At 51.1% G+C, this 25,020-nt stretch overlaps 1 protein-coding gene across 1 annotated transcript; it reads left to right on the forward strand.

Annotated features, from left to right (window-relative positions):
• Positions 1-8,103: 8,103 nt before the first annotated feature.
• On the forward strand, positions 8,104-20,873 carry TIGAR (TP53 induced glycolysis regulatory phosphatase). Its single transcript, XM_004596448.2, has 6 exons — positions 8,104-8,345; positions 13,414-13,451; positions 15,083-15,204; positions 15,698-15,775; positions 18,874-18,984; positions 20,344-20,873. The coding sequence occupies exons 1-6, from the start codon at positions 8,314-8,316 to the stop codon at positions 20,785-20,787; spliced, it is 825 nt and encodes a 274-aa protein (XP_004596505.2). The 5' UTR covers positions 8,104-8,313; the 3' UTR covers positions 20,788-20,873.
• The last annotated feature ends 4,147 nt before the right edge of the window (positions 20,874-25,020 follow it).

Consider the following 25,020-nt stretch of genomic DNA (forward strand, 5'->3'; position numbering starts at 1 on the left):
GGTGTTATTGCGAACACCCACTGGCTTCTCCCTTCAGAGCAGAGGGTGTGGAAGGGCCAACAAAACAGGTGTGGTGTTCCAGAAGCTGTCCCCCTTTCCCTCCCAGCCCCAACCCGAAAGTAGAAATGCTTAATGTGTGCCCTGGGAGTACTAGTTCACTTCAAACCCAGCACACAGGTGCCATTGGAATGAAAGTTGTCAGTGCAACAGGCATCTGGCCTTTGTGGTTGGGACACAGGTTGAGACATCCATGTCCCATAGACACCTACTAGTGCAGACCCTGGGTGACAGCAGGGATGGTTCTCAGAGCTCCTCCTACGAAACCTGGATTGAGTTGCAGCTTCCGGCCATCATCCCTGCTAGCCACGTGGGCCATGAACCAGCAGCACATGGCGGCTCCCTTCCTGCCTCTCACATCAGTAAATAAAGCTTTCCAGTTGACTTAGCCACAGAATTCTCAACACTGTCATGGTGCGGGGAGTCAGCAGTTGGGTGGGATACCAGCTTAGTTCTCCCTCTCTGAGCAGTAACCAACCACCCAGCACAAACCGTGTACAAGAGTATTCAGTCGGACCCAGCACGGTAGCCTAGTGGCTGAAGTCCTCACCTTGCACACGCAGGAATCCCAGAGGTTTGTATCGTGGCTGTTCCACTTCCCCACCCAGCTCCCTGCTTGCGGCCTGGGAAAGCTGTCGAAGATGGTCCAAGGTCTTGGGACCCTACATCCATGTGGAAAACCCAGAAGCTGCTGGCTTTGGATCGGCTCAGCTCCAGCCGTTGTGGCTGCTTGGGAGGGAACCAGTGGATGGACGATCTTTCTCTCTGTCTCCCCTTGTCTCTTGAGTATTCAGTTTCTGACTGCTCCGGCCATCCATCCGTGACCAACACATGCGCAGGCCTGGACTGGGTCCCAAGGCAAAGCAGGAGCATACAGCCTTGGTGCCTGGATCTCCGAAGTGCCTCAGACCCCTGGCACTGCGAGGAAGCAGATGAGCAGATGCGAATGAGCCCAAGTTCCACGGCAGCTTCGGTGTGGGCAGGCCTTTGCACAGGGGACAGGGCAGGTGATCCCAAACAGTGGTGTTTAAGGAAATGTGCATGTGAGGCAGCAGCGCTTGGAAACACTCGAAGGAGAGTCTGACCTTTTCCAAAAATAAAGGTTGGCAAGTTGAGTTTTTTCTTTTTTTAATGAAGGGAAAATATTCAAATAGGCAGCTTGAAGAGCACACACAGTATAATGGGTTTTAAACACTATAAACACAGATGCTGCCTTCCCCAAATGGAGTAAACTCAGCCGCAAACGCAGCCTGGGATGACCACTTCCCTGGTTTCTCATGCGGCTGGGGGAGGAGGAGAGAAGCTGGAGATGACTGGTGGCTTTCTCTCTCTGTCTCTCTCTGGTCCCCGGGGGCCAGCCTGCTGTCTGCAACTGACCACAGCCTGAGTGAGCCAGGACTGGGCAGCCTGGGAAAACAGCAAGACCAAGCAGGCCTTGCCTCCCTCTGATTCCCAAGGCTCATCGTTCTCCCCTGCTGCCCCTGGCATGACCTTGGCTAGTCAGGATGTCCCCTTGACCTTCTTAGCCCCAACCGCACCCGGATAACATCACTCCAGATTGATTCGCAGGGGTGCACCTGGAGGTTTAAACGTAGGGCTGTTCCAGTGCTGTGCACTAGATGGCACCAGCGCCACCGTGGGGAGTCTGCTGAGAACGCCAGAGCAGGCCAGGTGTGCCTGCAGCTCCTGCAGGCAGGACCCCCCTCCTGCACACGGCGGTGACAGCTGGCAGTGCCCCCTCCCCGCCTCAGGACTCCTGCCAACCGCCACATTCTGCCTCCATCTGGGCTGGTGCTGACTCATCACCTTTTCTGATCTTGCCCGCCTCTAATCCGGAGATGGCAAGCTGGCAGCCTGCAGACATAATTAGTTTGACTCCCACAGTGATTGAAATTGTCTGGGACTCGCTTGCCAGCAGAAGATGAGAGCTTTCACATGAAAGTCGGGAAATCGGAGTCCTGGCAAGCGCAGGTCTGTGAGGTGGCAAGGGCTGTGGCGAGGAGTCTGCCCGCTCTCAGCCACCCCGCTCGCTGCCACCGCCTGTGTGGTGTACAGCCCCACAGCCCGACTGTCTGGGAGCCCCGGGATCCCACCCTTTCACCTCCCTGGAGACCAGCATGCACCTCTTTCTTCCTTGTACTCTGTAATTTCCTCTCTCTCTTTTTTTAAACAGATTTTTTTTATTTTTATTGGAAAGGCAGATATACAGAGAGGAGGAGGGACAGAGAGGAAGACTCACTCCCCAAGTGGCCGCAATGGGCAGAGCTGAGCCGATCCGAAGCCAGGAGCATCTTCCAGGTCTCCCACATGGGTGCAGGGGCTCAAGGCTTTGGGCTGCCCTTGACTGCTTTCCCAGGCCACTACTACTACTACTACTAGGCTACTGCACCGGGCCCTCCTGTCTCTTAATGGGATTTTTGCCTATCATGTAACTGGAGGGCAAAATTTTAATTTTTTTTTTTTTAATCTGAGAGGCAGAGACATAGGAACTGAAAGAATTCCTATCCCAACACCAAGCCAGGTCTCCCACGTGAGAGGCAGGGATCCCAGTTACTACTGCCTTGCCTCAGGCTGCCTGAGCAGGAAGCAAGAGCCAGAGCTGAGACTCGAACCCTAGCATCCCAAGATGGGCTGTGGGCGCTTAACTATGAGGCTGAAAGACCCAGGATTTTGAAATTTCTCTGAGATCCACTCCCTAATCCTCAGGCCTACCCTGAGCTTCTGGCTCCTGGCTTCAGATCTGCTCAGCTCTGGCCTTTGTGGCCATTTGGGCAGTGAACCAGCAGATGGAAGATCTCTTTCCCTGTCTCCGTGACTCTCTGTGGCTCTTTCAAATAAAAATAAAATAAACGGGCCTGGCACGGTGGCTTAGCGGCTAAAGTCCTCACTTTGAACGAGCCGGGATCCCATATGGGCGCCGGTTCTAATCCCAGCAGCTCCACTTCCCATCCAGCTCCCTGCTTGTGGCCTGGGAAAGCCGTCGAGGACGGCCCAAAGCTTTGGGACCCTGCACCCGTGTGGGAGACCCGGAAGAAGTTCCTGGTTCCCGGCTTCGGATCGGCGTGTACCGGCCAGTTGCGGCTCACTTGGGGAGTGAAACATCGGATGGAAGATCTTCCTCTCTGTCTCTCCTCCTCTCTGTATATCCGGCTTTCCAATAATAATAAAATCTTTAAAAAAAAAATCTTTAAAAATAAATAAATAAAATAAAATGAACAAACAAAGGACAAACACACAAGTTGAGCATGCCTAGCTCAGTCATCCAAATCTGAAACTTTTTTGGACATTGGTACACTGCTCAAAAGCTTTCAGTTTGCAGAGTACTTTATATTTAGAGATGCTCAATCCGGTAACATCTGAGCAAATACCCCCAAATCTACAGAACACTGCGGGTCCCAAGCCTTTTAGGTAAGTGCTGCTCTATTCGTACTTTTTTTGGAGAGTCTCCGCACATCAGCAGTGCTAAAAACAGTCACAGAAAGGTCTTCAAGAAGTTCATGAGCATGGAAAAGAAGTGCATTTTGGGGAAAAAAGTAAGCAGATTCTAAAGTGTTTTTGCATGAATATGTTTGAAATTTTGTGCTGATGTATTTGAGGGGCAGAGAGTTGAGAGATGAGAGAGATGACAAGGCCTGGACAGGACTAAAGCCCAGAGCTGACTCCACTCAGGGTGCTCGAGGAGGAGACGTGGTCTGTTGAGCCATCACCAGTGTGTGCTAGGTTCCACACCGGGAAGAAGCTGCAGCCAGCGGCCGGAACCAGGATTGAACTTGGGCATTCCACTATGGGACACAGACAGCCTAATAAGTTGCTTAAACACTAGGCCAAATGCCCATCCTAAATATATTTATTTCTTTTCACTTTAAAAAAAAGATTTGTTTATTTTTATTGGAAAGTCAGATATACAGAGAGGAGGAGAGACAGAGAGGAAAGATCTTCTGCCTGCTGATTCACTCCCCAAGCGGCCGCAATGGTGGGAGCTGAACCGATCCAAAGCCAGGAGCATCCTCTGGGTCTCCCACATGGGTACAGGGTCCCAAGGCCTTGGGGTGTCCTCAACGGCTTTCCCAGGCCACAAGCAGGGAGCTGGATGGGAAGTGGAGCTGCTGGGATTAGAACCAGCACTCATATGGGATCCCAGTATGTGCAAAGCGAAGGTTTAACCACTAGGCTACTGTGCCAGGCCCTTTTTCTTTCTTTCTTTCTTTCTTTCTTTCTTTCTTTCTTTCTTTCTTTCTTTCTTTCTTTCTTTCTTTCTTTCTCTCTTTCTTTCCTTCTTTCTTTTAGGATTTATTCATTTATATTGGAAAGGTAGATTTACAGAGAGAAAAAGACACAGAGAGAAAGATCTTCCATCTACTGGTTTACTCCCCAAGTGGTCACAACAGCTGTAGGTGAGCCAATCCGAAGCTAAGAGCCAGGAGCTTCTTCTGGGTCTCCCACACGGGTGCAGGGTCCCAAGGCTTTGGGCTGTCCTTGACTGCTTTCCCAGGCCACAAGCAGGGAGCTGGATAGGAAGTGGAGCTGCTGGGATTAGAACTGGCGCCCATATGGGATCCCAGCGTATGCAAGCGAGGATTTAACCACTGGGCCATCACACTGGATCCTTAACTATATTTTCCTAATTCCATTTCCCATGAAGTCTTTGAAGTGCCCTACACCTTCCCTATGTCACTGTGGATTCCGGTTGATTGAAGAGACTGTGGAAAATGCGCTTTGCTATATCGCTTCCTTCTGTTGTATTTGTCCAATGCTGCAAATGCATTTCAGGGGTCAGGGCCAGGGGGCCATGATTTTACAGCCTAAATGTCTTTTCTTTTTCTTATCATGCAGTGAGGGCTCTGCCAAGACCAAGAGCTCTGGGCTTCCCCATCCATTACTGACTACATCATATGCAGCATATACTGTCCCCATGACAGGGAGGGGCAGCATGCTGTCTTGGGAGAAGAGGCTCGTGGAAGCTAGGAGACTTGAGGTGGGATCCTTGCTGTGTGGGTCTGAACCTCTGCCTTTCTGTTTTGTTTTTTTCTTTTTTTTTTTTCCATAAAGTAGGAAAACTTGCTGGGTGATGAAAAGGATTAAATGAGATTGTCACTTCAAGTGCCTGATCCCTGGGAAACTTCAATGAGAATCAGCTCATCAGAATACACGCACTGAATCGGATGCTGTGTTAATCCCTGTGATAGGCCTTAGAAGTGGAAGGGAGATTTTGGAAAGGTAGCTGGAAGCCCATGCAGCCGTCTGCGCATGCGGGTGGAGGTGAGTTGCATACCACACCGGTGCAAACAGGAAGCATTTGCAACCTTCATGACTTCCCCTTCCCTTCGTGCTGCTGCCATTCTTCCAGACGTTAGTGAACTTGGGCTTGCCAGGCTCAAAGGCAAGGCATGAAAAAGGATTAGCGGCTGCCTGCATGCAGAAAAAAGGGGGAGTCCCCTGCAGTACACCCAGTGGAGAAGGCATCCCTTGACTGCCCCTCAGCGGAAAAGTGGCTTGAGCGGCAGATAGGCCAAGTGGGGGCCTGCCGGTGACAGATGTCAGATGTTGGCAGAGAGTGCCTGCCAAAGCACATCTCTCTCCACCTCCAGACATCAAGCTGAGGGGAGAGCCGGGGACAGCGGGACTGGCAGACCCTGCCCGCTTGGATCGTTGGTCACGTTTCTCTGCCCCAGGCTCTGTGCGAAGCAGATGGTTTCCCATGTACTCATGACTTGCTGTTGGCCAAGAGATGCTGTACTCCCGTCTGGATGCAACATGTAATCAATTATGACAATGGGTAGTGCAAGAATATCCCTGCCAGAAAAAGTCCCACACTTTCCCTCCTCTTCTGTCAATATAAACTGCTTCAAATTCCAACCTTCAAGTTGTTTCTGAAGCAACAGAAAGCATAAGGCTAAACAGCGGTGTTAGAATGAGAGGAGCCGCAAGATCACTGTTCTGGGTTGGTCCTAAAAATGTGATCTGCAGGCTGATGCCCATTGTTTGGGTCCATTTCCAGGCTAAGACTTGGCATCCTCTTGTCTATTCTGGGTGGTCTTAGAGAGCTTTGTGTTAGAATAATAAACTGACAGAATTAAGAGAGACCCTATATAGGGTTTGGTGCGATGGCCTAGCGGCTGAAGTCCTCGCCTTGAACACGCCAGGATCCCATATGGGTGCAGGTTCTAATGCCGGCAGCCCCGCTTCCCATCCAGCTCCATGCTTGTGGCCTGGCAAAGCAGTTGAGGACGGCCCAATGCGTTGGGACCCTGCACCCACGTGGGAGACCCGGAAGAAGTTCCTGGCTCTTGACTTCAGATTGGCGCAGCTCTGGCCATTGCGGTCACTTGGGGAGTGAATCATCGAATGGAAGATCTTCCTCTCTGTCTCTCCTTCTCTCTATATATATCTGTCTTTGCATCAAAAAAATAAATCTTTAAAAAAAAAGTGGACATAACAAATTCTAAGAACACCCATACCCATCGACTAAGGTTTCTTTCTTTCTTTCTTTTTCTCTCTCTCTCTCTCTTTCTCTTTTTAAATTTTCCTATGTAGTTGTACTCTCATCTCAGTGTAGTAGTAAGACAGCTCACCTTAGTAGGTCTTCATGGCTGTGTCTGTGGAGCATTGCATGCAGTCTTCCACACCAATCTTCTGGATAGTTTGCTTTTAATGGTAGATGCTTGCAATGAAAGAATCTCAACTGATCTTGAACTGTGGTAATGCAACAAGGTGGAGGAATCCACCATGGGGGGAGGGTTTGGGGAGGGGTGGGGGGAATCCCAGTACCTATGAAACTGTGTCAGATAATGCAATGCAATTAATAAAAAACAAACAAACAAAAAAAGCTCCCAGAAAACGTTCTCTGTGAGAATACGATGTGTGGATTTTTTTTTCACTAAACCCAATAGGGTCCATCAGGACTTTGGTGAACTAATTTTTAAGTAGCATCTTGTTCATCCCCGAAATCTTTTTTTTTTTTTAAATTTACTGGAAAGATCTGCAGAGAGTTCTAACATCCACCTGACATCATGAAGCTTTAACTGTGTTTCATTAGGTTATTCAAATTTACCTTAAGCAAGACTTAACAGAGGATGAAGGAAGTCTCTTAAGATGTTAAAGGTTGTTGAGGACAAATTACCCAGCTGATCATTGTTAAAAAAAAAAAAAACTGCAAGGGGAGAAATCAGCATTGTAGTGTAGTGCGTAAAACTGCTACTTGAATGCTGGCATCCCATGCGGGCATTAGTTTGAGTCCCAGCCTGCTGTGGTTCCAATCCAGCCAGGGCCTTTTTATATCCTTAGCAGCTTGAGAGATGTTCGGGGAGGGAATACGAAATTGCAAGGAATGGAGAGTGGATGGGCTTCTAATGGCTTTCTCACTGTCCTTTTGGCCTTGGTAAACCTTCGTCCCTGGTGGCAAGGTATTTTGAGGGAAGTGCAGGGGGTGAGAGAAGGGGTAGTGTAATAACACTGGTTGGACTGGTCTTGTGGAATGCAGCAGTAAGTCCTTGGCTGAGGAATGACACGTCCTGGCCTGTGATTTTATTCAAGATGTTGACAAAAGAATCAAGACTGGAGAGATTTATAGCCAGAGGTGAAGGAAATGACTAAGACGAACCTGCTGAATGTCAAGATCGTTTGAGTGTCAACTGTGAGTAGATTCTTGACCAAGCTGAGTATTAGACCACGGATGAAGCTTAGGCTAGAAGACGCATGAAAAGCAGTCTCTCCTAAATATCCTTAGGGAAATCTTTATCAATGAGCTGCTGAGTCGCTTCTCCAAGGTTACAAATCTATACAGTTCAACCCCTTGGGGACACAGTTCGGTGAAAGATCCATCACATGGAGAAGCTATAAACACTGCTCCCAGCCTCAATCCGGCTCAACCCCAAATCAAAACGCCGCTTTCCTTATCTACCGAGACTGCAGGCTGCACACATTTGCCCGGGCAAGAATCCCACAGCCGACTCCGAGGGCGGGGCCCGCACGCACCTGCGGCGAGCCAGTCCCAGCCTCGCGCGCAGAGGCGCACGCGCCACATCCCTGGGAGGGGCCTCGTCCTTCACCCAGTCTCCGCCAAGCCGCCGGCCTTCTCCAGCTCTGACTGGCCGCTCCGGCTCTGACATAGCAGGCCATCTCGGCCAGTAGCTGCGGAGCCGGCCGGCCGGCCTGCGAGACTGGCGGAAGTCCGTGGGCGAGGGGATCCCGCAGTGCAGGAGCCGCGCGGCGGTGGGGCACCGTGGCCGGGCCGAGGCTGCTTGGCTTCTTCCGAAGATGACGCGCTTCGCCTTGACGGTGGTCCGGCAGTGAGTACTGCTCCTATCTGTGTCCTGGGTGAAGGAAATCTCGGATTTACCCTCCTGCTTCTTGTCCCTGCTTGCTCAGGCAAGCCCAAGGGAGGGCTGGCTTGGCCGGAGCGGCTTTCCAGGCGCTTGCTTTGGGCTCCCTTGTAACCATTCCTCCTCTGATCCCAGCTACCCAGGGTGAGGAAGGCGAGGGCTGGAGGGTCCGTGATGCAGCCCCCTCACTCTCCTCAGCCTGGTGCCCCGACTGGAGGCGGCCAGCGGTCCCTCGGCGCCTCCCGGGGTGCCGCGTGTCCTGCGCAGCGTGTTGCCGAGGGGTTGGGGGTGGCAGAGCTGCTCCTCCGCGGCTGGCCGCCTCCCGCTGCCTGCCCTGTTGCCTGTCCTGTGCCAGGGCCGTCAAACCCACAGGTGTACTGCTGAGGTCTGCCCCCCGCCAGCCCCCTCGGGCTTGGGTTCTGGGAGAGCCGAGAGGTTAACGGTACACACACACACACACACACGCACACACACACACACCTTTGACATGTCACCTGTTATGCTTTTCCGTCTCAGCACGTATTGAGCAAGTGTTAACTGGGAGTGAAAAATCAGAGTGCTTAAGAGCACAAGTTTTTTTTTTTCTCTCCCCCAAGTGAAAAAAACCTGGGTTAGAATCAAGGCCCAGGAGTCGGGCAGCCTGGGCCCCAGGTAACCCAACCTAATCTTAATTACCTGAAATACCAGTCATCATGCTGGGCCTTCATTCAGTGGGGGGCTGGAGGGGGTGGATTTTAGAATTCTGGGGCTCACAGCCTATAGGGGCTCACACCCGGAGAGCAGGTGGATGGGCAGGCTCCAGGTGGGTGTTGAAGCCCTCGGGGAGGACAGGCCCAGGCTGTAATGTTGTTTCCTGGGAGGGGTCCCCGTACACAGCAGACGGGCCACTCGGGGTATCCCTTTTTTACGAAAAGCCGGAGCAATATGGCATGCCCACGGGAAAGGCTTTCTCGGGTGATGGACACCACCTTTAGGTATCAGATGTTATCAGAGAACAGTGGATTCCACTGCAGGGGAGGAAGGTCACGGGCAGGGCACAGCCGAGGGGAGTACTCCACCTGAGGGACCGTGAGGACAGCTGCAGTAGATAGTTGGCTGACGTGGATCGTGTCATTGAGTCCGTGCTGGACTGTGTGGCCATGACCTGGATCCTGCGGTCAGTGAAGACACCCTGGTGTCCCCCTGGCAGCTGACTTCGAGCAGCTTTCTGGAAATCTAACCTTGGGACGTCCTGCAGGTTGTCCCTTAGAAACCCCAGCGTTTCCAAAGACCGGATTGGAAATCCTTTTCCTCCTATTCTCTCCCTGCTCCGTATTTGATTTTTTAGGCTACTTTAATGGGTGGGGGGTTCTGGACTTATTTTGGGTCACATGCTGAGTGGTCTCAGCAGGGGAATCTGAGGCAGCCAGCGTCAGACTTCACTGCTGCAATGTGGCAGTACAAGTCCGGGTGAAGGCACCCCCACCCATGACAAAAGATACCCCTATTTAGATTAAACTTTAAGGAATTATTACAGGTCAAGGCACTTGGGTCATGGAAATCCGACCCTTGAATGAGATAGGAACTGAATTTCCCATTCGAGACACAGACCTTGTAACTAGCTTAAGGTCACATGGTTAGTGCGAAAGATGGGGTTCGAACCTAAACAAATTAACCGTTGTTTTCTGCCATCTGTTTTATTGTGTCTAAACCTTGTGTTATACTTCTGGATTAGTTGAGTATTTATTTCCAGCTGTTTTCAGGGCTACCTTTTAGTCTCTTAATTGTGAAGAGTCATAAGAATCGTGTGTTGTTTCCTGTGTAGGAAAATGCCTGTCTTGGCATGATCCGTGGGGGGGAGGTTGGCTGGTTTCCAGCCAGTACCACCCTCGTCCCTCCCTCGCCCTCCTCTCACCCTCGCCCTCCTCCCACCTTCACGGTCAAAGCCAAATGCTAGAGTCAGGATAAGTAATGATTTCAAGTTTCATTGATACTAGCTGTCCGTATAGTGATTCTTGGGAGAGTTGGGTATCTTACTAAACTGTACTCTTTATTTACTAAACTGTACCTTAAGTTTTAATGGAAGAAAACTTTGAAGGTCAGCCAAATCTTTTAGGAATCATGAGCTATTTTCTTTCTGCCTTACGCTCTTTATGTTTTAATTGGAAAGGGAGATTTATAGAGAGAAGGAGAGACAGAGAAAGGTTTTCTATCTATGGGTTCACTCTCCCAATAGCTGCAGGGCCAAAGCTGAACCCATCCAAAGCCAGGAGCCAGGGGCTGCTTCTGGATCTCCCATGCAGGTGCAGGCTCCCAAGGTTTTAGGCCATCCCCCACTGACTTCCCAGGCCACGAGCAGGGAGCTGGATGGGACAGGGAGCTGAAAGTGGAGCAGCTGGGGCAGAACTGGCGCCCATATGGGATGCTGTGCTTGGAGCTGGAAGATTAGTGAGTTGAGCCATCGTGCCGGCCTGTGTCAATTCCTTTTTGTTGAATGCTAGTCATTGCTTTGGATGTTAAGGCAAGCAAAATAGTATTAGCTCATCTGTGTGTGTGTGTGTGTGTGTGTGTGTGTGTGTGTGTGTGTGTGTGTAGCTGTATGTATTTATAATGCTATGCTTCTTGGTTTTCTGGGGATGAGGTTGGTGAGCCTTTGCAACTAGGGCTAATCTGTAGGTACACCCCAGTATATCATGAGCTGGGTATGTTACAAGTGTGTGTGTTCGCTTTCAAATCACTGAGAATACAAGACTGAATATTACTAATTCTTAAACTCTCATGGCAAGTGAACTAATCAGTGCAGGGTAATTGGGACATGAAGGATGCTTAGCCGCAGGCCTATAAATGGCCGGTCATAAGACTTGGCTCCTTCGCCTCCACGCAGGGATTCCTGCAGTCAGGTGTTCTGCTTGGGAGCTGGCTCTCACTGCACACTCTGAGGATGAGTGGTGTCACTCCCGACTCCTCTGAAACACACCCCGTTGACCTTTCTGCCCCCCGCCCCCCGTGTCTCACAGGCCACGTGGACGAAGGGAGTACATGAGTAGTAATGCTATTTTAGCTGTCTCCTTTTCCGCTGCCAGAACAAACTCACTTTTAAAACACGTGCTTTAAGAATTTATAGAAACCTCTCCCGTAAAGCTCATCAAAGCTGTAAAACTAAGCTTGGAAGTTTTGTTTTTGGAAAAACTCAGTTTTGGGATTTTTATTCTGTAATATTTATGAAGTGGTTTGAAGGCGAAAGTGCCGGATGAACTGACTGTGAATGCCAGTGGTGAAGTTGCTGTGTCTGCACCAGGCTCCAGTGACGAAGCAAAATGGAGTCCGGATAATTGGTATTCGATCACAGCAATTTTTTTCTCCATTCATTAAAAATTGTTGGGTGGTAGAGCAAAAAGTTTACAAAACTGTCGGTTTACTTGAAATTCAGCTTTTAGAAAATCACATTTTGACTGCAGAATAGCTTATTTTAATTTGAATCTTTCATCAAATCAGTAGTTGAGATTAAATTCATGTGTTGGGCTAGTAGATGCACAGAACTGTAACTTTGGGGGGATGGTGCTTAAATGACTTTTTAGGGGGCACAAAAATGTGAAATTGCTCCTCACGCTTGATTTTTTTTCAAGAGGTTTATTTATTTATATTGGAAAGGCAAATTTACAGAGAGGAGATACAGAGAGAAAGATCCGGCTGCCGGTTCACTCCTGAAGTGCCTGCAACAGTTGGGGCTGAGCCCAAGCTAGAGGCCTCTTCCGGGTCTCCCATGCTGGTGCAGAGTCCCAAGGCTTTGCGTCGTCCTCAACTGCTTTCCCAGAATACATGCAGGGAGCTGGAAGGGAAGTGGGGTGGCTGGGATTAGAACTGGCGCCCATATGGGGTCCCGGTGCATGCAAGGCGAGGACTTGAGCTGCTAGGCTACTGTGCTGGGCCCCGACTCACATATTCAGAAATCAGAACAGTTCTTACTTTCCCTCATTTTGCCACCCCACACGGGGTGACATTTATTGGTTTTCCTTTCAGTGTTTGTACAGACCCAAATATGTGGTGTTTTACTCCTTGCTAAAGAGGTAGCGTGCTGTGCTGTTGTCCTCTCTTATACAATGATATTCTGCAATTTTTCTGTTTAAGTCTTGCTAGTGTCTGTACTTATTTTCTCTTTTTAGAGGATGGTTACACGGCCCGTTAGATAGATTTATGTTAGTTTTTTTAAAGCCATGGTTAAGGAAATGAGCTGCTTGCTCATTGACATTTGGGTTATTGGCGGTCTTTGGCTATTAGGAGTCAGACTGTAGACGTGCCTTTGATGCAGTGATTAAGCCACCACTTGGGACCCTTGCAGCCCATGGGGTGGGGGGATTCCCAGGTTTTAGTTGTGGTTCCAGCTTCCTGGGAGGCCCAGGCACTTGGATCCCTGCCACCCAGGTGGGTCGAGGGTCCGGCTCCTTGGCTGTACTCACCCTAGCTGAGCAGGCGTTCACGAGTGAACCAGTGTGTGGGTGTCTCGTCTCTTTCTCTGCCTCTCAGATACTTTACCAAATATTCTTTTTTAAAAAAAAAACAAAGATTTATCTATTTTTGTTTGAAAGATTTACAGAAAGGAGGAGAGACAAAGATCTCCCATCCATCCTTTTACTGCCCTCATAGCTTCGATGGCCAGAGCTGAGCCAGTCTGCAGCCAGGAGCTTCTGCTGGGTCTCCCACACAGGTGCAGGGTCCCAGGGCTGTCCTCCACTGCGTTCCCAGGCTGCAAACAGGGAGCTGGATTGGAAGTGGAGCAGCCAGGACGAGAACCAGCACCCATGTGGGATGCTGGCATCACAAGGCAAGGCTTAATCGCTAGGCCCCAGTGCCACTTTGAAATTCTTACCCCGTTATTACTAGTTTTGAATAAATTATACTCTATGTGTTAGGTTGTGAAGTATTGTTAGATTATAAAAATATGAAGATCCACAATATCTTTACAGTATCTTTCCTTGTTGGTATTTTTTCTGTCTTCTCAAAAATAACATAGTTTGGTAATAGTTTGGGGTTTTTTTCCTCTTTTTTTCTGTTTTAGTGGAGAGACAAGATTGAACAAGGAGAAAATACTTCAAGGTTGGTATAAGCTGCTTGCAATGTCAGCCTTCCCTTTGGTGTTGAAGGAGCTCTGTGAGCGAACGAGGCTTGGTGGTGGGTGATGGTGGGTGATGGTGGTGGGTGGTGATGGTGGGTGATGGTGGGTGATGGTGGCAGTGGGTGATGGTGGTGACGGTGGGTGATGGTGGGTGGTAATGGTGGGTGGTGGTGGGTGGTGGTGGTGGTGGGTGGTGATGGTGGTGGGTGGTGATGGTGGGTGGTGATGGCGGTGGGTGGTGATGGTGGTGAGTGGTGATGGCGGTGGGTGGTGATGGTGGCGGTGGGTGATGGTGGCGGGTGGTGGTGGTGGGTGATGGTGGCGGTGAGTGATGGTGGCGGGTGGTGGTGGTGGTTATGTGGGTGGGGTGCTGAGACAGTACTCGCCTGGAGTGCAGTTGACTGGAGATGACAGGATTCAAGCCTTCTCAGCACAGAGGGAGGCTTCGCACAGCTCTGACCCCTGGGAGCAGAGCTCGGGATGGCGCTGGATGTGAACACGGTTTTTTAAATCCATTTTCCTCGTTTGCTGTTCAGGTGGTACATTCGCCAGTGTCTTGGCTCATCCTTTCTTTTGCACCTCAGGACTTGCCTCCTAGCGGATGGATGCAGAGTTGGCGGGAGCGTTCATTTCCCTCCGTATAGGATTCTAGGCTGACGGTGATGTCGCCTTTGGAATTTTCTGGCTACCCTTGTTTCCATGAAGAAGGCCATGGTAGCCAAGTGGCACTTCATGGTAGCAGATCTTTCTTTATCACTGCATTTGAAATAATCTCTTTCTCAAGTCTGGTGGCCTATGGTTTCCCTTAAAATATCTAGGAGGGATTTAAATATCTGTACACTGTGATTCCTTTATTTGTAGATTTACTTATTTTTATAAAGATTTATTTTATTTTTAAAATTTATTTGAAAGGCAAAGCTACGGAAGAGAGAAGGAGATAAAGATTTTTCTACCCACTGGTTCACTCCCCAAATGGCCTCAGTGATCACTGCTGGGCCAGACTGAAGCCAGGAGCCTGGAGCCTCTTCTGGGTCTCCCTCGCAGGTGCAGGGTCTCAAGGCTTTGGGCTGTCCTCGACTGCTTTCCCAGGCTACAAGCAGGGAGATGGATGGGAAGCAGGGCTTCTGGGACACAAACTGGTGCCTGTATGGGATCCTGGTGCATTCAAGGCGAGGACTTTAGCCGCTAGGCTACCATGCTAGGCCCCAAACTGTATATATTTAAATGAGGAAGACTGAGAAAAGGAGGGCAGGGGAAAAAGTATGGTTCTAATACCAAGTGTCTGGAGAGTGGATGTAAAGATGGCGACACCTTGCATGTGGGTTCTTCTGCCCTGCCACAGCCCCTGGCAGCCCATGAGGACACGGGCAGAGGCAGGAGGGGACAGCTTCAGTGGTTCTTACCGTGACCGCTGTCGAATTCCCACTAGGCAAGCATTCTTTTGAAAACATTTGCACACTCAGCCTTCCTAGAATTGTCACCTGATTTGATGCTATGTGTCGAACTGACGTGGAGAAGGATTCCAGGCAGCCCGCCAGTGGGTTCTCCCGTCCCTGCTGTGGCTTGCATCTCTTACTGTCCGCTGTTGAGTGTCCTCCTTTTCATGCCACAGGACAAGGAGTGGATGAACCACTTTCGGAAACGGGATTCCAGCAGGCGGCGGCGGCTGGTGCCTTTCTGGACGCCGTGAGGTTTTCACATGCTTTTTCCAGCGATCTCACCAGGACCAAACAGGCAAGTTCAGGGTCGGTGTCTTTCCCCCAGCAGGTTAGAAGTCTCAACATTGGGGATTTGCACAGAGAACCATGTGCAGTCAACAAGGACCAAGTGCTAGTTGTAGACCTACAAATAGAACTGAAATGCATGCCCAGTGGCTGGGTTGGGTGCCCATTTAGACAGACTGGCATGAGGAAGGATGGACCAGGCTTGCCCATGAAAGGCCAGACGATGAGCCCTGGAAGGTTTCTGGTTTACACGGTCCCAGCTGTGCTTTCGAGTGCCCAAAGCCGCGAGGGCCGCGTGTCGATGCCTGGTGTGTCTGTGTTCTGATGAAAGCCTATGTACCAGAGCGGGGTGGTCTAGATCCACGAAGCCCTTGGCTCTAAAATAGATGAGAAGCAAGCATCCAAATCAGGCAAAAGGGGGCAGAGATGCTGTATGGCCTACTGACGTTTCAGCAAGAAAAAAGTGATTTATTTTTTTGTAAGAAACTTGTTTTTGTTTTTAGACTATGCATGGTATTTTGGAGAAAAGCAAATTCTGCAAAGACATGACAGTGAAATATGATTCCAGACTTCGAGAAAGGGTGAGTGACCTTCTGACCAGCTGTTCTTTGCCGTTGACGGGCGGGGATTGGCACCTCCCGCCCCCGTCTTATCACGTGACAAGAAGTGACATTTTCTCCTTATCCCCTAAGCAAATGGCTTTATTATGTCCATTTCCCATCCCAGTTAGGAGTCGGGGTGGAGCTGTGATTTAGCCAAAGCTGCAGTGAGCAGTGTCAAAGTGAAGCCTGAACCCTCGTCCCCTCTAGAACAGTGTGTTCATTCTGCATGTCGTGCCAGCAGTAGGCTCCACCAGCATCCCTTCTGAGGCTGGCACAAGGGCGACGGGCTGCCGGGAGCCTTTCGCAAGAAGTGCTCTGCGTGGCTTGCACGTGGTCCCTGGTAGAGTTCAAGCCATGTACTAGAGTCCAGTGACATGGCTGCGTGCAAAGGCACACTTTGTCCTGGAGAACTAGTGCTCAAATGTGCTCAACAAAATGTTCTCAGCTCCGTGGGAACTCTGAGCAGGGTGGGGCATGCCCACCAGGAGGAGCTGTCCACACCGGAGTGGACCTCCACTCCTTGCCGAGAGTTCAGTTGCGTTGATCCCCAGGTGGATGTGCGAGAGGTTTTTGCTCAGATTCTTCCATATCTCTCTCTTTTTCCTTCCTTCGTTCTCTCCTCCCTCCCTCCCCTCTCTCTCCTTCCTTTTCATTTTTTTTTCAACTGTTAAGCTGCAAATGATTTGTATCTTTTCATTGCAAAGGCTAGAGTTATAGAAATAGAAGGAGAGAGAGAGAGAGAGAGAGAGAGAGAGATTTTCCATCTGCTGGTTCACCCCTCAAATGGCCACTACGGCTAGAACTGGGCTGATCGAAAGCCAGGAACCAGGAGCTTCTTCCAGGTTTCCCACTTGAATGTGCAGTCCCAAGGGCTTGATCTGTCCTCCATTGCTTCCTCAGGCCATGAGCAGGGAGCTGGATAGGAAGTGGAGCTGCCAGGACATGAACCAGTGCGCATATGGAATGCCAGGGCCACAGGCAGAGGCTTAACCTGATCTGCTGTGCCACCACACCGGGCCCTTGCTTAGGTTTCTGACCTGAGCTGTGCCCTCACACGGCAAACTCCCTGCTCTGTAACCCCTCTCCTCCTCCCCGCCTCCCCTGCCCCCCGAGTTCCTTTCACTTCGACATAACACGCTGCCTTTTCTCCAAACTCCTGTGCCCGGCTGCCTAAGCCATTTCGTTCTCACCTCTCTGCTGCCTCCCACCCTGCACAGCACCGCCTCACTGCATCCGTTCTGCACAGTCGCTCGCCTCTGCCAACCCCAGCACTGCCGTGCTGTTGTTGGTCAGCGGCATCTTGTACCTCTGTCACTGTAACGAAAATTCTGCCGTTTTCTCTCTTGCCCCATTTCCCAATCGGATCTGCACACTGCTGGCCTGTGCCAGTCTTTGGAAAATGGAGTTGTTACACTCCAGTGTAAAGGAGTTTACTACACACAGGAGGTCATGTGGCACCCACTGTGCATGCCCTCTTATTTTTTTTTTTTTAACCTAAGATTTGTTTATTTGCAAGGCAGAATAAGGGAAAGATGGAGAGAAATAACTGTATCATTTAGTGTACACAGAACAGCCAGGGCTGGGCCACATATAAGCTAGGTTCCAGGACCTCCATCCGGATCTCCCACATGGGTGCCAGGGGCCTGAGTACTAGAGATATCATTTGTTTCCTGCCAGGTACGTTATGAGGGAGCTGGATTAGAAGCAAGGAGTAGGGGCCAGCATTGTGGGGTAGCCAGTGAAACCTCTGCTTGAGACACCTCATCCCATGTGGGTGCTGGTTCGAGTCCCAGCTGCTCCACTTCTCAAAAGGAAGATCTTCCCTCTGTTGGTTCACTCCTCAAGCGGCCGCAATGGCTGGGGTGAGCCAGTACTGAGTATTGAAGATTGAGTATTCACACTTTGTCCTAGATTTGGAAGGCAGTGAAACAAGATGTCTAAAAAAAAAGAAAAGGCAGATCCAGCGCGGTAGCCTAGGGGCTAAAGTCCTCACCTTAAACGCGCCGGGATCCCATATGGGCACTGGTTCTAATCTCGGCAGCCCCGCTTCCCATCCAGCTCCCTGCTTGTGGCCTGGGAAAGCAGTTGAGGATGCCCAGAGCCTTGGGTCCCTGCACCCACGTGGGCGACCAGGGAATGGCTCCAGGCTCCTGGCTCCTGGCTTCTGATTGGCTCACCCCAGCCATTGCGGCCGCTTGAGGAGTGAACCAACAGAGGTTTCTTCCAGGTCTCCCACATGGTTGCAGAGAGCTAGATCAGAAGTGGAGTACCTGGGACTCAAACCACTGGCCATATGGTATGCCAACCCTACAGGGCGTGGCTTAACTTGCTATGCCACAACACCAGCCCCAATTGTCCCTTTAATTTTCACAGAAATGATTCCTGGGGAGGTAGATTTCCCATGTTCCTTGGCTATTTGTATTTTTTTAATTTAGTTGTTGGGGGATGACTGATATGTCCTTTCTCAGTCTTAATCCTAATACATCTCCAAAGATAATGTGCTGACTATTGCCCAATCATTGGCCGTCATAGTGTGGCGGGCTTCACGTCTCTGGAATCAGCTCGTCACAATGAAGCGCAGAGCTGGAGCCGGCCCCGCGGCCCAGGAGGCCAGCCTCTGCTGTACCCCCTGCATCCCATATGGGCATCGGTTCACGCCCTGCTGCTCCGCTTCCCATCCAGCTCCCTGCTTAGGGTCTGGGAAAGCAGCTACATAAGTCTTTCAAGGAAATAATGGAGGTGTATTTAGATCCTGTTTATTGTTCCGTTGTCAGAGTCGGACAGAAGGGTCTGTGTGTTAGAGCCAGGTGTGAGGTTTCTCCAGGCCTGCAGATCCGGGTACTCTGCCGCACAGCCCCACCACCTGCTCTCATTACCTGCAGTAATGTTCTCCCGCAAGGCCTGCTCGGACACAGTGTGCAGCTCAAAACCATGACGCTGCGTCTTCTTGGGTTCAAGGCGCTGTGGACCACGTTCCCGTGAGCAGTTCAGAGAGAGGCAAAGACAGCTCCTTCCTGGGCTGTTTGAACACGGACTTCGCATCCATTGCATCACCTTTATCTGTTGACCCATTGCAGAAGTACGGGGTTGCGGAAGGCAAGGCCCTCAGTGAGCTCCGGGCAATGGCCAAGGCGGCTGGCGAAGAATGCCCTTCCTTCACGCCTCCTGGAGGCGAGACGCTGGATGAGGTAGGTAGTGGCGCTGGGCGCGGATGGCCACGTTGGTGAACTGGCTGGCATCGGGAGGGCCAAATGTCATTTGTTCTGTAGGTTAGCTGTGAATCAAGGCCAAGTATCTTGAAAGCTCTGGATGTCCAAAAGCATGATGTCGTATCTTTGCTTTTTTAAGTTATCCTGTCCTTCTGGTAAGTTGGCTGGTCATCACTGGTAACGAGTTAAGTAAATGTGTCCTCAGGTCATTCTCCCAAGAACAAGCCCCTCAGGGGCTGGTGTGTTGCTGTTACTAACGGATGAAGTGGAGTCAGTGATGCAGGGAACAGATGCTGGTTCCTGCCCTAGCTATGCCACTTCGGGATCCAACTCCCTGTTGCTGTTTGTGCTGGGTAAGCAGCCAAGGCTGGCCCACGTGCACGGGGCCCTGCCACTCACGTGGGAAACCCCAGTGAAGCTCCTGGGCTTTGTCCTGGCCCAACACTGGCCATTGCAGCCATCGGAGGAGTGAACCAGTAGATGGAAGATCTCCCTGTGTCTCCATCTCTCCCCCCCTCTCTGACTTTCAGAAGAGTTAAATACATCTTTAAAATATAAAAATAAACAGAAGTTCCCTGAGGGTGAGGCAGTGCTGTGAGCCACGGCAGGTGCGGCTCTGGTCCAGGCTGGGTGGGCAGACCGGGCAGGAAGCAGAGTACTGGGAAGTGTGAGCTCTGCAGCCTCCCGCCTCTGGGGGGCGCTGTTCAGTGCATGCCTTTCCAAGTGTTGTGTTTTCATTTGCGGGATCGACGATTTCCCACCTGCTTCTTACCTTTATAATTTTGAAACAAACAAACAAACAAACAAACAAACAAACTTCCTTGTTCTCTTGATAAGAGGAGGATGTGTTGCTGTTCTGCAGCTGGACGGAAGTGCTTGGTCAGGGTTCCCCAGCCAGCGCTGTCTCCTGGGTTTCTGTGTGCCTGGAGATGGCCGTGTGGAGGCCGGGAGTCTGCGGTGGGGAAGCGTGTCTCGCCTGCCTCGGTTGCCAGCGTGCTCACAGAGGGCCAGTGGGGCACCTGCTCGCGTGTGTCGAAAAACAGACCGAGAGTCAGCTGCTTGTGTGGTTCTAAGGTCGATACTAGAGAGACGTCACTCAGCTGTCTTAACTTCCATCCACGGGTTCACTCCCCACGTGGCCGCAGGCCAGAACTGGGCCAATCCGAAGCTAGAAGCTGGGCACTTCCTGGGCCATCCTCTGCTGCTCTCGCAGGCCGCGAGCAGGGGGCTGGATGGATGGATGGAGAGAGGAGCAGCCGGGTGTCCGCAGGGGCTGCCTGTGGTGCTTGGTCGTCGCTGTCAGCTCATGCCGCTCACCTGCTGTTTCTCTCCTTCTAGGTGAAAACGCGTGGGAAAGACTTCTTCGACTCTCTATGTCAGCTCATCCTGGAAGAAGCGAGTCAGAGAGAGCAGGTTCACGAAGCAGGAGCGCCCAGCGGCTGCCTGGAAGCCTCTCTGGCCGAGAGATTCACTTGGGCAGCAGCCCGCCGGCCTGCCTGCAGCCAGGGCGAGGGTGGCAGCGACGCCCCCGGCCTGGCAGCCAGCATCCTGGTCGTGAGTCACGGCGCTTTCATGAGGAGCCTGTTCGGTTACTTTCTGACGGACCTCCAGTGCTCCTTGCCGGCTGCTCTGAGCAAAGCCGAGCTCACGTCGGTCAGTCCCAACACGGGCATGAGCGTCTTCATCGTGGACTTGGAGGAGGGAAGAGACGCCAGGCCGGCCGTGCAGTGCGTCTGTATGAACCTTCAGGATCACCTAAATGGACCAGCCGACACCCACTAAGGTGCACGCCTCCCTCGCGGCCTCGTGCCTTGCGCTTTGTTGCTTCATTTCTGTCCTCTGCTCAGGGCTGCCGGGCAGAGCCACGCAGCGGGCTCCAGGGGCCGTCCACGCCACGCGGCACTGGGCAGACCATGGGCATCTTCCACCACCGCTTGACCCGCCCGTTCAGTCACACCCCTGGGTTGTATGGATCAGGTGCCTCACTGGTGCAAGTTGGGGAATTCATAACTGTATGACTTCTTTCTTTTTTTTTTTTAAATTTTTTTCCTCAATAACTGGAAAAATCTAGCCCATTTTATTGACTTGGTAAGACACTATACTATTTTCTTTTCTCACAACTCCAGCCAGGGTCTGGCATAAAAAGCCGCGTATATCCTTCCAGTGGAAAAATCACTACCACCATCATTTTATGTAGAAGAACATGATGAAGTAACGCCGATTTTTACCCAGGAAGGAACCGTTGGAGTGCTTTTTATTCCAGGGCTGGGGCGAGGTGGGCTGCTCAAAACGTGGGTGCAAGCAGTGGACTGGACTGTTCACCTTGGGGGAAGGAGTCACAGCATTTGACTGACAACATGATAGAGCAAGAACAGCTTCTTCTGAACGGAACGTTACCAAGAAGACAAGTCAGCAAAAGCCAGAAAGAGAAGTGTTTGCCTTAGAGGGTAGAGGAAAAATAAAAAGAAAAAAACCACCCGCCAGAAAGCCAATGGTTAATACAGCACCCCGGGGTTCCCGCAGGAGGGCAGTGCTGGTGCTACGGATGCTGCGACCGCTGCCTCCAGCAGATGGCGCTGGCGGAACTCAGTCCTTCGGAAATCCTGCAAGTGGAGGAGCTGTCAATGTGGCTGCCTGCATTCGCTGCTACACTCACTGCGTGGACGGATGCCGCGCGTCTCAGCCGGCGGGAGGACTCATGCTAAATGGACCCATTAAGACGGGAACCATGTGTGATCCACATTAACCTCGAGCCATCTATCTCTGCATCCTGCATGGAGTTCAGTATTACTCTTCCCTCATTGTGTCCAACACTGCCGATTCTGTCGGTATTGAAATGGGGCATGCGTTTGAGCGGCGAAGGAAGGGACACTAAATCCACTGAGAAGGACAAATGTAGTATCCGCATTCCCAGCACCCAGAAATAGATAAGCTTTTATAAAGAAATAGAGCCGAGTCTTGCAGTCAGCTCCACGGCGACGGCCCACGCCGTGGTTCTCTGTGTTGGCACCTGTTCCTTATGTCTTGCCTTGTGTGTGTAAGGGAAAAAGGACTTTTCCAGTGCTTTAAAAACATTACGGTAAATATCAGGATGTCTGTTTCATCCCTTACGTCTTTGAGCACCATCTCTGTTGACTGTAGCTACTATATTCTATGGAATAAATGCAACATTGTGTTTCCCTCAATGGATTTTTAAAAAAGATTTATTTGTGTTTATTGGAAAGACAGAGTTACACAGAAAGAGACAGGTCTTCCTCTGGGTCTCCCACATGGGTGAAGGGATCCAAAGACTTGGACCAGCCTTGATTGCTTTCCCAGGCCACAGGCAGGGAACTGGACGGGAAGTGGAGTGGCCGGGAATCAAGCCGGTACCCACAGGAAAGGTGGTGCTGCAGCCAGAGGCTTAGCTGACTATGCACGCCCCTTGCTTGGGGGTGTACTTTTCTGTGAAAACAGTGCTACAGGGAACAGTCGCTTGCATCAATGTTTGTATTGCTGAAAAAGCACGCATCTCCATGTCTTACAAAGCCCAAATAGCTCTTCAGGATGGCTGTACTGACCAGTCAGTAGTGCCAGTGGCATTCAAAAGTCCTGTTATTAACTTTTTTGAAAGAGTTACAGAAAAAACAAACTGCTCTCAGGAGGGGAGATAACCAGAGCCCTGGAAATGGGGTGCAGGTGGCCTGTGCCAAGGATTCTACCCAAGGGACTGCCTTGGTACAATCAGGCATCTCAGTGGGGTCACCCTGGCTGCTCTATGGAATTCGGGCGGTAGGGGGCGCCACAGGAGTGTAAGGTGGGAGGCTGGGAGGGATGACAGCTGGGGTGGAACTCCCTGCATGGGACCAGACCAGTAACAAAGGAGCTGGGTATTGAATACAGAGTAACTAAGCGAAGAGCCAACATCTCCCCACGATAGGTCTCACCATTGCTCTCGGTCTTTTTTCAAGAGCAAATTTCCAACCTCCGGGCATTCTCTCTCCCGTTTTCAACACTGTCAGCAAGGGTGGGTTCCTGGCGACGTACGAATCTATCCACGTGGACGCAGACATTCACCCAAAGGGCTCCCTGAGTGGCAGGTGTCCGGAGCTGCTCTGTCCCACCCATCCAGGCCCTGTCCCTGTTGCCTGGACCTATTAGGCTGAGTGCGAGCCGATGGGGGGGGGGGGGCGGGTTGAGCAGGTGCTTCGCTGGCAGGCTTTCCCACCAGCCTCAGCGTCCGCGTGGCGCCTCTCCCGGCCCTTGCCCAACCTCAAGTCTCCCTTCCTTCCTGATCCTCCCCTCCCCTGCTTACCCATCTTCATTTTGGGGATACAGATGCTCCTTTATTGCTTAAACACACACTTTAAGACTATGAGACCCAACATTTCTGTGTTTTTCTGAGTATTTGAAAAGCTTTTTGTTTCAATGGCAGAGTGATAAGAGAGAGGGAGGAAGAGCCAGAGAGCGAGCAAGCTTCCATCTGCTGGTTCACTCTTCTAATGGCCTCAGTGGGGTTAGGCAGGTGGAAGCCAGATGCCTGAAACTCGGTCCTGGTCTCCCATTCGGAGTGCCGGGGCTGAATGGGAAGCAGAGCAACCAGGACGCCACTGATACAATGTTCAATTTTGCCCTCTCTGGATGCCCCCAGTGCTGCCCTCCTGCCGTCTCTGTCCTCCATTGCCAACATGCTGCTGTGGAGTACTACAAAGAAGGAGACGTTGACAGCAAGCTGAGATGCATTTTATTATTCTTTTCAATGGAAGAACATAGTAGGAGGGTTACTTTTTCATAAATATCTATAAATAATAGAGTGTGACAGGCAACAATATTCCAAATAAATAAATAAATATCGCCACTCATAAAGAGACATAAGAAGTCATGGGGGTTACCTCGGCTCTGCCCAGGACGGCCCCCTCATTGTGGTATTGAGTTTGGTGGGTTACAATCATTTCTCTACCAAGGTTCTTTTGGGGTTCTCCAGGTGGCTAGCAGTATCAAGGACCTCTACCAGAGATCAGACAGAATATCCCCAACAGAAAATGGATGCTCTTACAGGAAATATTGCTAGGCATGGCTATAGGAGACACGGTTTGGGTGATCTGGAAGAGGAACTGGCCCTTCAAGTTCAAATTCAAACCATTAGGAGGAGAATCGAGGTCCAACTTACACAGAGCACCTGTTTCTAAGTTAGAGGGTAAGGCGGTGTGGTTACACACAGTGGCGGCCGGCCGGAAGCCGTGGTTGGGATCTGCTTGGCTTATGTATATTCTAACGTTTAGGTGGGCATTCAAGTAGAGGTAGAAAGTTAGGGCTCCCTTGCGGACACAGCCTAAGTCATGGGGACGGCTAGTGCGGGGACAGACATCAATCCCAGCTCTCAGGCGTCCTCAGCTGTTCTGCTACCTCGGGCTTTGTTCTGTTCAGGATAAGAGAGCTTGAACAAAGCCTTCTCCATGTTGCAGCACAAGTCCTAGCATGCTGGAAGATGTTCACGACCTGCTCCTAAAGCCAGTCCTTGGGACAATTTCACAAAAACCAAGAGGGGAGGTGACCTCATAGGCCAGCTGGGACAGAGCAGGGTCATGGCTCACCCTCTAACTCTGGCTGCCTGGAGGGCAGCAAAGGGCAGGGAAGGTGTGATTTCTGACTCGGGCCAGTGAGTGTCCTAGCTGCTGGCTTCTGATCTGCCTACCCTCCAACCTCCCCATCAACTCTTCATCAAAAACGTTGGAGGCACAACACAGACCGGAGAGTAGCGGTTCCCCCAGCATGCCCAATCTGGCAGGTGTGTGAACTCATGTGTCAACAGCATCAGGGCAGACAGACATAGGCGCAAGAGGCGGGGGCCGGTCCTCCCGCACCACGGGAGCAGGCAGCTCACCAAGCCCCACTGCTTTTCCTTAAGACCCAACTGACTAAGAAGAGAGACCTAGGGAAGAGATACATAAGGAGGGGTGGGGAGGGAGAGTCCTGTCTCTCCCTGCGATTATGGAGACATTTCTCATTGACCTGTTGGAGTTCTTGACTCAGAAA

Source organism: Ochotona princeps, chromosome 27, assembly GCF_030435755.1.
Source record: "Ochotona princeps isolate mOchPri1 chromosome 27, mOchPri1.hap1, whole genome shotgun sequence".
NCBI lineage: Eukaryota > Metazoa > Chordata > Mammalia > Lagomorpha > Ochotonidae > Ochotona > Ochotona princeps.